The 11,242-nt window shown below is 45.5% G+C and overlaps 3 protein-coding genes across 3 annotated transcripts; all 3 read right to left on the bottom strand.

Annotated features, from left to right (window-relative positions):
- Positions 1-949: 949 nt before the first annotated feature.
- On the bottom strand, positions 950-3,532 carry LOC128304605 (uncharacterized). The gene is made up of 2 exons (XM_053041811.1): positions 2,994-3,532; positions 950-2,155 (listed from the first exon to the last, which is right to left on the bottom strand). The coding sequence occupies exons 1-2, from the start codon at positions 3,530-3,532 to the stop codon at positions 1,066-1,068; spliced, it is 1,629 nt and encodes a 542-aa protein (XP_052897771.1). The 3' UTR covers positions 950-1,065.
- A 771-nt stretch (positions 3,533-4,303) lies between these two features.
- LOC128304509 (probable 4-coumarate--CoA ligase 2) lies at positions 4,304-6,035 on the bottom strand. Its single transcript, XM_053041703.1, has 2 exons — positions 5,482-6,035; positions 4,304-5,411 (listed from the first exon to the last, which is right to left on the bottom strand). The coding sequence occupies exons 1-2, from the start codon at positions 6,033-6,035 to the stop codon at positions 4,304-4,306; spliced, it is 1,662 nt and encodes a 553-aa protein (XP_052897663.1).
- A 165-nt stretch (positions 6,036-6,200) lies between these two features.
- On the bottom strand, positions 6,201-7,932 carry LOC128304508 (uncharacterized). Its single transcript, XM_053041701.1, has 2 exons — positions 7,379-7,932; positions 6,201-7,308 (listed from the first exon to the last, which is right to left on the bottom strand). Exons 1-2 carry the CDS (start codon positions 7,930-7,932, stop codon positions 6,201-6,203), a joined length of 1,662 nt encoding a protein of 553 aa, XP_052897661.1.
- Between the last annotated feature and the right edge of the window lie 3,310 nt (positions 7,933-11,242).

Below are 11,242 nucleotides of genomic sequence, written 5' to 3'. Positions count from 1 at the left end.
TTCAAAATGAAAGTTTTAGCTTCTTGTCGTGCATCAAGTATTGTTCATTCTTCATGCTCAACAGTCTAGTCGGTCAGCTCCAGTTACCTTCGACCCGCACCGGAATGAGATGCCCGTGGGGTTAATTACAGCCTCAGCCTTGTTCGTATCGCGCAGGGGTCAATTTACGAATCTTATTCTAGGTTCCCGTGCATCAGCGTCATGGTAGCCATTCGGCCATTTTGCGTAAACCATCCAATCTGTTTCCTTCTGCTCCATAGCCGGCCCGATGCCGATCCAATCCATAACCACATCGTATGCTTGCTGCTTTCCTGTTTGCATTAGAACTACACACGCGGTAGAGTGGAAGCAGTTTGGTGAAGCCAGCGATCTTCTTCTTTGGGAGCGGGTGCGCGCTAACTTCTTCATTAATCGCAGCATCCACGACCGGGGCATTCGAGGCCATACGCGCCCGATACACGGTACAATGGCCGCGATCGATCTCTTGCGGCGTACGCGCATCCGCTCCACGGGAACATCTGTTTCAATTTCACGGAAGTAATTAGGTTCTGTTGTTATGCGCCTTCAGTTGCGGCTGGGAGCATTGCGCTCGGTCAGTCCGGCTCGGTGGTGTTACCTTCCTTCGGACGGCCGGATCTAGCACTACACGTAATGATCCCGCGAAAGAGCTATATGGAATGTGGATACGAGCCGGAGAGGTTATAATCCGCACCGACAGCTAGCCAAGAGCGCAGAATTTGACGCAGATTGTCTAGCTCGATGATTGCCCAATCAAGGTGCGATGAGAATTGCGCGGTTCGTTCGTACAATTGGGCGAGAACAGTTGAAGCATCATGAGAAGGCGTTACAGATATGCAGAATAATGCTAAAATGTTTCACCAGCAGGCAAACTATTGTCATTTCGGATAAAAATAAACAAAATAGGCTTAGAAAACAATGGAATGAAACATAATCAAATTACGATTTATTGCCTTTTTTATACGAACGTAGTACAATACTTTAAGATAATCTTTTTCATTCCCATTCCCGACAACTTAATGCGTATATTTTTCAGAACTTACGTTCTTAAGCCTCTACATTGCTGCCCTCCACCAAACTTAACACCTTCTCTAAAACCGTACGACGCAAGATTTTTCCGCTCTGTGTTTTCGGCAGCTGATCCATAAAATAAACGCCACCTCGGAGTCGTTTAAAGTCGGAAACCTGCCGTTCGACAATATCAATCACCTGGTTGGCACTGAGAGTGCTGCCAGCTTCACGTACGATAGCTGCTGTTGGTAGCTCGGTCGTACGTTCAGCGTCCGCTGGAATACCAACGACACAAACCTCCAAAACACCCTCAATTTGGGCTATAATCGCTTCCAAATCGGATGGTGATACGTGGAAGTTACGATACTTGAAGATGTCCTTCTCCCGATCGATGAGGTACAAATATCCTTCCTCATCGAAGTAACCCACATCGCCAGAGCGTGCAAATCCCCGTTCTTCGAGTGTCGCCCGCGTGGCCTCTTCATTTTTATAGTACCCAATAAACGGTTCGGCTCCTTTAATCAATACCTGTCCCTTCTCACCGACCCCCAAATCGTTACCTGCATCGTCCACAATCTTTATGGCTATATTGACTGCCGGCGTTCCGACCGAGCCTGGCTTCCGTTTGCCGAAATCAGCGGAGACCCATCCAATTTCCGAAGTACCAACCGAATTATACGTTCGTCCATTTGGTAGCAGTACGTCGAGCTTATCGCGCAGTGCATCCGAAACGTAGCATCCACCCAACGATAGCATCCGTAGGCTGGAGAAGTCCACCTGTGTTACACGCTCATGGCGTACGACCTGACTGGCGTACGACGGTGGCATGAACACAAAGTTGACTCGGTACTTCTCCACTGCTTCGAAGAATGTTTCCTCCGAGAATGGGCGGCGCGTGATCAGGCGTATTGAAGCGCTTGAGAACGTACTGAGCAGCGTGTAAATGCCGGTGCCCCAGTATAGTGGACTGAAGTTGAACACTATCATTGGTTTTGCCACGGGATTGGAACCAATCGCGGCGATCGTCTGTGCGTGCGTCACGCAAACACCTTTCGGTGGTCCAGTAGTGCCTGACGAGCAAAGTATCATCGATAGCAGCTCCTGCGAATCGCCCGGATGTGGTGGTCTGCAGAAAATCAAACATAACAAATGTAATCAATCTTTGATGTGCGCGCTGAGTAAGAGTGAGTGAGTGAGTAGAAACCTTCGCGAGAGTGAATGAGTATAAATCAGCACGAAGAGTTTTTATGACTCCTTAACCACTCTTTTGCCTTAATAATCACTCTCACTCTCTCTGTCGTCTAGAAACTCACTCAGGAGTGAATCAAACTGTTTTATCACTCTTTGGATTATAATCACTCTGTAAGAGTGAGTAAAAGGGTATTCAGTCACTCTTTTGAGATTGTAAACACTGGTGATGAGTGAGCAAACGTGTTTTGTCACACTCTGCGGATTTTACTCCAGAGGATCGCCAGAGGATTTCAGGTTAGTAAGAGTGAGTGAGTGAGTGAGTGAGTTTCTCTTGTTTGATTGTATACATTGAGTAAAACAGAAAGAGCGTAAAAGAGAGTGGCAGTGTTTTATAATTCGTTTTCGATTGAAATCGATGAATAGGAGTGAGACAAAATGATTTATCAGCCCTTTTGGCTTCAAATAATTCTGTAGGTGTGATTATGTGATAAAAATTTATAAAGAATAATTAATCACACGTACAGAATTATTTCAATCCAAAAGAAGTGATAAAACACTCACTCCTGAATGAGTTTCTAGTCGGCACAGAGAGTGAGAGTGAGTATAATCGCAAAAGAGTGGTAAAAACATTAAGTGCAGTGTAATACTTTTTAATGAATCTCAAAAGAGTGAGTATAGGTTTCAAATCTTTAAACAAACTCTTTGACTCTGATTCAAATCACTGAAAAGATTATTCTCATCTCTAATATGTACAAAAGTCCTGTAGTACTTACACAAACTCCTCCTCCCGGCCAGTTGATTTAAGCAGATCTTCCGCATGTTTCACGTTAGTTCGAGAGCTCTCAAACACATAGATTGGTCGCTCGTTGTCAAATACTGCACGGGCGGCTTTGCAAACTACCTCGAAATTGCTATCGTCACAGAATATCATTTTCGGTTCCGTAAGCCGCAACATGTGTGCCATATCCGCCTCGTTGAACCCCGGTGCTAACGGATTAAAGGGTGCTCCGATTGTCATCAGCGCGCATGCCAACGGAGCCACATTCTCACTGTTTCCGTTTGCCATCGCCACGATGTCACCCTTGCGCAGACCGGCATCCGTTAAGTTTTGCACGAAACGAATCATTCGCGTCCGGAACTCGGTACAACTCATCCGATTATCTGTATCCATATCGATCTGGATAATCCGATCGGGTGTGCGAGCCAGGATATGGTTGAGGATCTCACCAACGTTCGCTTTTGGGTTGTAGATCGGCACCTTTTGGATGCCGTACCAGGTGCGACTCTGTTCGTCGTACGTACACAATGCCATCTTTGCCCGTGACTTCCAGTTTGTTCAACACTCAAACACTGACTGCTCTTGCGGAGTCGTCTCAAACCAGAACGGAGGGTGCGTACTATCTAGCACTTTGGACTACGCGTCTCGACTGTTTCTCTGCTTGCTCTTATCTGCATGAATTGCACTATGTCACTCGTTATCACTGTGTGTTTCGATTCGACTATCGGTCAGAGACGCGTCGAGATGTGTAATGGCACCCTACTGAGCATCTCTACCATCTTTCGGTTATTGGACGCGTATTGTTGCGTGAGTGTGCGTGTGAGGGTATCCGTCGATGATCGGTTTCGCAACCGGTCAAACAACTAGCACGATTTGGCTCTACAAACCATGATACCGACAGTGGAATGTGACGCGATCTTTGATGTATCACCACCACCAATCGGTGCTCAGGTCCACTGTATTACCATCCGTTGACGTAGACGAGAAGCAGAACCCAACGGCTGACCACAATACTTAACAATGACAATAACAACTGCCCAAATGCCTTTCAGCAAGATTGTTCAGCAAGAGGGATCTCTTGTACTTTTCGCACTTGCCTACCCACGCTACCCTGTTCCCGTGCTACAAACCGGTTCCGGCCGTGCGTAGATCAAGCATCTCTGATTCGACTTCCCGAGGCAAACAGGTTCCATGGCAACGCGCGCTCACCGTAATCGGACCATAGCTCAAAGCAAATACATCTAGACAGCAGTGAACGCGGTTTGTTCGTAAGATAACAGCTATATTTCGGCGTCAGCTGAATTATTACACCCCGTCAGCCGTATCATGCTGGGGATGCTGATTCAGGTGCGCTATCATCTCGGTGACCTTCCGACGCAGCACCTTACCGCTCTCGGTTTTTGGGAGTTCCTCGATAAAGTGAACGCCACCACGCAATCGCTTAAAGTCGGACACCTGTCCATCAACGATCGTACGCACCTGTGTGGCGTCTAGAACGGCGCCCGTGTGTCGGACAATGGCGGCCGCCGGTAGGTCTGTCGCACCGTCAGCATCCGGAACTCCCACCACGCAAACATTCTGCACACCGTCAATGCGAAGAATAATCGTTTCCAGGTCCGATGGTGACACGTGGAAGTTACGATACTTGAAGATGTCCTTCTTTCGGTCAATCAGACTCAGGAAACCTTCCTCGTCCATGTACCCAACATCACCGGACCGGAAGAATCCATCCGAATCTATTGCATTTTTCGATGCCTCTTCATTGCCATAGTAGCCGCCAAAATCTTCCACCCCTTTTATTAATATTTCGCCATGTTCTCCGACGCCCAATCGATTGCCGTCCTCGTCCACAATACGAACCTTGACGTTGGGCATCAGCGGGCCGACTGTGCCCGGTTTTCGCTTCATCCAATCCAATGCAATGCCACCTACCTCGGAGGATCCAAATACATTCAGCGAACGGCCGCCAGTCGGTGCGAGTAGTTCATCAATTCGATCACGTAACTGCTCCGGAATGGGACTGCCTCCGACGACCCAACTGCGAATTGAACTGAAATCAACTGTTTTTGATCGTGGATGGGCTAAAACTGCGTTGGCTTGAGCCGGAGGTGTGAAGACAACATTGGCACGATACTTTTCAATGGCATCAAAGAATTGCTGTTCGTTGAATGGATTGCGCGTGATGACTCTGTATCCTCCGTTGAAGAAAGCGTTTACCATGGCATTAAACCCGGTTAGCCAGTAGATGGCGCTGAAGCTAAAATTAACTACTGGGATTGACGAAAAGCGGTGGAACGTTGTCTGGCGAATGAATGTACTATGACGCAGTTTTACACCCTTATGTACACCGGATGTTCCCGAGGAGCATAGTATAACGGCCAACGTTTTACTAGAATCCCCAAGGTATGGAGCCCTATAAAATAAGGTTTATATCAATCAGATTAGCAGTACTATTAGAAAACATTGTATACAAAGATGCCTACACGAAAGATTTCTCCCGTCCTGTCTCCTTGAGTAAATCTTCGGCATGTTTCACATCACTGCGGGAACATTCGAACACGTAGATTGGTGGCAGTTGATCCTCGTTGGCTACCACTCGCAATAAAGCCCTTCGAACTACTTCATAGTTGTCAGCGTCACAAAACACAAACTTCGGGTTCGTTGTTTGCAGCATGTTTGCCATATCGTCTTCGTTGAAACTGGGTGCTAGTGGATTGAACGGCACTCCAATCGCTAACAACGCACATGCTAAAGGAGCTAGGTTTTCGCTGTTCGCATTAACCAGCGTCACCATGTCTCCCTTGCGGACACCGATCGAAGCAAGGTTCTGGGCGAAACGGATCCATCTCGTTTGAAACTCTGCGTACGTCAAGGATCGCCCAGTATCCATGTCCTGTTGTATCACACGGTCTGGAGAGCGGTTGAGAACATCGAACATGATTTGTCCCAAACTAGTTTCCGAGTTGAACAGAGGTTTCACTGTCGGACCGTACCATGTCCGAGTAGCCTCATCATACACCGAACGGTAGTTCAACATGGTTGTTGCGACTACGAAATGTGAGTTACGACTACGAAATGAATACGACTAATGCCATCGCTCGCTCACTGTAATCGGACCATAGCTCAACATAAATACATGTAGATAGTAGTAGACGCGGGTTGTTCGTAAGATAACAGCTATATTTCGGTATCAGCTGAATTTTTACAACCTGTCAACCATATCGTGCTGGGGATGCTGATTCAGGTGCGCTATCATCTCGGTGACCTTCCGACGCAGCACCTTACCGCTCTCGGTTTTTGGGAGTTCCTCGATAAAGTGAACGCCACCGCGCAATCGCTTAAAGTCGGACACCTGTCCATCAACGATCGTGCGCACCTGTGTGGCGTCTAGAACGGCGCCCGTGTGCCGGACAATGGCGGCCGCCGGTAGGTCTGTCGCACCGTCAGCATCCGGAACTCCCACCACGCAAACATTCTGCACACCGTCAATGCGAAGAATAATCGCTTCCAGGTCCGATGGTGACACGTGGAAGTTACGATACTTGAAGATGTCCTTCTTTCGGTCAATCAGACTCAGGAAACCTTCCTCGTCCATGTACCCAACATCACCGGACCGGAAGAATCCATCCGAATCTATTGCATTTTTCGATGCCTCTTCATTGCCATAGTAGCTGTTGACATCTTCTTCTGCTTTCATCAACAGCTCGCCTTGTTCTCCGACGCTCAATCGATTGCCATCCTCGTCTATAATACGAACCTGGACGTTGGGCATCAGCGGGCCGACTGTGCCCGGTTTTCGTTTTATCAAATCCACCGCAACGATACCTACTTCGGAGGATCCAAATACGTTCACCGAACGGCCGCCAGTCGGTGTGAGCAGTTCATCAATTCGATCACGTAACTGCTCCGGAATGGGACTGCCTCCGACGACCCAATGGACAATTGAACCGAAATTAACCGTTTTTGATCGTGGATGTTTTAAAACTGAGTAGGCATATGCCGGAGGTGTGAAGACAACATTGGCACGATACTTTTCAATGGCATCAAAGAACTGTTGTTCGTTGAATGGATTGCGCGTGATGACTCTGTACCCTCCGTCGAAAAATGGGTTCACCATGGCATTAAACCCGGTCAGCCAGTAGATGGCGCTGAAGCTAAAATGAACCGACGGGATTGGCGAAAAGCGGAATAACATTGTCTGGCGAATCAATGTACTGTGAGTCATTTTAACACCCTTATGTACACCGGATGTTCCCGAGGAGCATAGTATAACGGCCAACGTTTTACTAGAATCCCCAAGGTATGGAGCCCTATAAAATAAGGTTTATATCAATCAGATTAGCAGTACTATTAGAAAACATTGTATACAAAGATGCCTACACGAAAGACTTCTCCCGTCCTGTCTCCTTGAGTAAATCTTCGGCATGTTTTACATCACTGCGGGAACATTCGAACACGTAGATTGGTGGCAGTTGATCCTCGTTGGCTACCACTCGCAATAAAGCCCTTCGAACTACTTCATAGTTGTCAGCGTCACAAAACACAAACTTCGGGTTCGTTGTTTGCAGCATGTTTGCCATATCGTCTTCGTTGAAACTGGGTGCTAGTGGATTGAACGGCACTCCAATCGCTAACAACGCACATGCTAAAGGAGCTAGGTTTTCGCTGTTCGCATTAACCAGCGTCACCATGTCTCCCTTGCGGACACCGATCGAAGCAAGGTTCTGGGCGAAACGGATCCATCTCGTTTGAAACTCTGCGTACGTCAAGGATCGCCCAGTATCCATGTCCTGTTGTATCACACGGTCTGGAGAGCGGTTGAGAACATCGAACATGATTTGTCCCAAACTAGTTTCCGGGTTGAACAGAGGTTTCACTGTCGGACCGTACCATGTCCGAGTAGCCTCATCATACACCGAACGGAAGCTCAACATGGTTCTTGCACGCGAGTTACGACTACGACACGAATACGACTAATGGTTGGAATCAGACTTCTCTCGATTAAATGTTAAGCAAAATCGCTTTCATGTTAGACTCACGTCGCGTAATCTTATCCGCTATTGATTGTATGGTCTAAAAGTAGAAACATTTCATCCAAGTATTGAGACTAAAGGTCTTAACATTGATGTTATCATTTACAGACATGTAGAGATTATGAAAGAGGCATATTAAAGTAATAAAGCTAATCACTTTTCAAGGTCTATGCACTGTGGGAAATAAGTTGACAAAGGTGAAAAAGTAGGAGATAGCAGTTTTATTTTATTACACCTGGAAGACGCGAGGATTTACCTTGTATAGTGTAAAGCAATTGCATGCCCAATTGTAAAGGAATGTGGAAAAAAAATTTATAACATAATTTGCCAAAATTTAAGAAAGTAAGGGCAGGATTCTTGAAGCATTCCATAGAACATCACTAGATCACATTTACGATAATCAATCTAAAGCTGTTACTATTAAAGAACTATTACTAATAGCACTAACACTCGTACCTACGCTTGTAAACGCATGTTGGATGGCTAAACGTCAGGACACACGTTACGTCGTGCGATCGTTCGCTTTTCCATCCAACCAACGAGGAGACAGGAAGAGTTTTAGTGTTCGCATCACTCCGCTCGCACTCAAAGCACCTGTTTTGGATTAAACGTAGCAATTACAATCAACTGTTTAAAATGAACTCCGAAAATACAGTAGGAAACTGAACAGGAGACACCGGGATTTTACGTTCTCGCTTTCGCCAATACTTTCTTATAACAACGGTCAGTATTGAAGTGAAAAATTCTCACAGAATAATTTTTTTTTTGTTGGAAAATACTCAAACAGTTCTTCTTTATTTTTAATTTTACGCACATGCCATATTGGCAGTAATTAAAATTAAAGTAGTAGTTATTAAAAAAAATATTAAAAGCATTTATTTAAAAAAACATTATCGACTGTAACAATCTCAGATTTCCCACTCTGACAAATATCATTCACATTAACATGGTTGTTGCGTATTAACATGGCATGTGTTCTGTTCAGATTATTCCTAATATCCGCAATGTCCGTTTGTGCCATCAAAATAAACTACCTTAGCTACTGCGCGCTCAACACTAAATCTCCACGCAATTTATACGTTCTCGACAAACGGTCAAGGATTGGAATAATAAAACAGGTCATCATTAATTTCAATTATTTCTAATTAAACACACTCGTGTACGGAGTGGACCTAATGTGTTCTCGGGTCCCGGTAGCTGCAAATCAAGCCCATTCCCAAGACTGCGCTTCGAGCAACGCTCCAATCGGGAAGGTAAATTTCTGACGAAATGATTAATTGCCCCGTATGCCGTCCTGCCTGGCCCGGTAGGGACACAAAAAAACAGCTTTATTATTTCTTCCGAGGACCATGGTGGATTCGCAGTTCGGTGTCGATCGACCGCAGTGAGGCCATGAAGGGTAAACCTAACGGACCACTAACGGATGACCTGTGCCGCAAGTAATATTCTGCTACGGTGGCTATAGGCACATCGACAACCGCATCGGACGGGACGCGAAAGTTCAGCACCCAAACAGCATAATCCGTTTCTGAAAGGCAAGTTTTAAAAATCTCTCAACTTGCGTTGGGAACCCGGACGGTCAGACTGGCGTCGACGAAACTGAACGTTCTTGCTCCCGTTTGCTGTTTGCGAAACATCAGCAAAAGGTCAAGTGCGGTTGGAACGCGGGACTCGCTAAACGGGAATATTTTTCTCACCTGGTGCTGGCACCAGGCAATTGGCTTCCAGCATAGCACACATGCGAGAAGTGGTGGGTTTTTATCTCATCAGTTTGTTATTAATTTTTTACTCTTTTTTTCTGAATGTTCAATAGAAAAGAAAATCTCTGATGTCTGGAAACCAGGCGCGAAGAGCACAACATCGGCCCGGGAACGGGCATTGTAATGGAGGAAATCAAAGTGGAGCTGATCGTATGGAAATGTAGACAAATTGATGAATCGTTTGAAGTTATGACTTTCGTGTCGGACAACAGCTAATCTATGTACCTGTGTATGTTGCTTGATTAGCTCTCGATCAACATAAAGCTAAAGAACCACGCCGGAAGCGGTAATGGAAGAAAATAATACTTGACAGCATGAGCGGATAGTTTTGGACTAATGATTATGTTATGGGTACGCTGTACTGTGCAGGACTATCTTCAAATTGACTTTACAAAATAGAACCGAAATTAAAATCGCTCAAGCTTACTACCTTCTTCAAACAGATTTTTAACAAGTTTAAATGAAGTTATTAAAAAGATAGAGCTATAATGAAAAATGTATAAAATAGAACTATATTAGAACTGTACAACCTCCTTACACACACATTTGACTACCTTTTCCAAACATTTATAAACTTTATTATTATTCTTCAAAGTTATGGTTTAATTTAGTACCTAGAATGATTTTTAATATTAGAGTAGATCGCTACAATAGCGAGATGAAAAAAAGAATATCTACAAATAATAGCATTCCATATTTTCTAACTATTTTATCCGACTAAGCATGTGATTAATCATATGTTCAAAACAAAAAAAAAATCGAATAAAGGACTAGATCAAAAAACGCACCATCAAATTATGTCAACTAAACGTACAATCAAGACCTTATGCCCTGGGACGATGTGTACGAGAGAAAGTTTTTAGTGTCTTCCTGTACGTCAGCAGAAGCTTCCTCCCGGCAGCTTTCTAAATTCTAAATTACATCATCGTCCTCTGTACGCTTTGTTCTGCTCCATTCCGTCGATCATTACTCAAATGTGCATTCCCGTTCTTCGCACCGCACCAGCATCAAAACGAAGCATTAAAGAGCACACAGCAACAACAAAAACAGACTCCTGGCGACGATTATGATTAGTTGTGCCCGCGAGCCGCGAACTCGTCGCACGTTTTCTTCCCGCTCGTTGCTACAATTTATTTAACACCTTATCGGGAAAAATGATGATTGATTACCATCAGCCGTGGTGGTTCAGCTACTAGTACGGGTGAAACATGATGTAAAAACCACGCGACGAGGGCAATCGCGGACGATAGGCGGCCAACGATGCCCGGAGCGATCCGATCGGAGCAGATTATTCACTCCAGAAGCTGCGGTCCGGCGTTTGTTCTGATTTGCCGCACACTACGCTCCGGGCGCACTAGTTGTGCCACGGCGTCGTGTTTGATCTGTTGCTTAAGCGTCCGTTTTCGGCCGTTGTTTCGGGCGTCGTCGCCATGGATGTCTTAGTTAGCCGG

The sequence above is a fragment of the Anopheles moucheti genome, chromosome 3 (genome assembly GCF_943734755.1).
Source record: "Anopheles moucheti chromosome 3, idAnoMoucSN_F20_07, whole genome shotgun sequence".
NCBI lineage: Eukaryota > Metazoa > Arthropoda > Insecta > Diptera > Culicidae > Anopheles > Anopheles moucheti.
The sequence above is the reverse complement of the archived record's forward strand: the minus strand, read 5'-3'. Positions and strand labels throughout refer to the sequence as shown.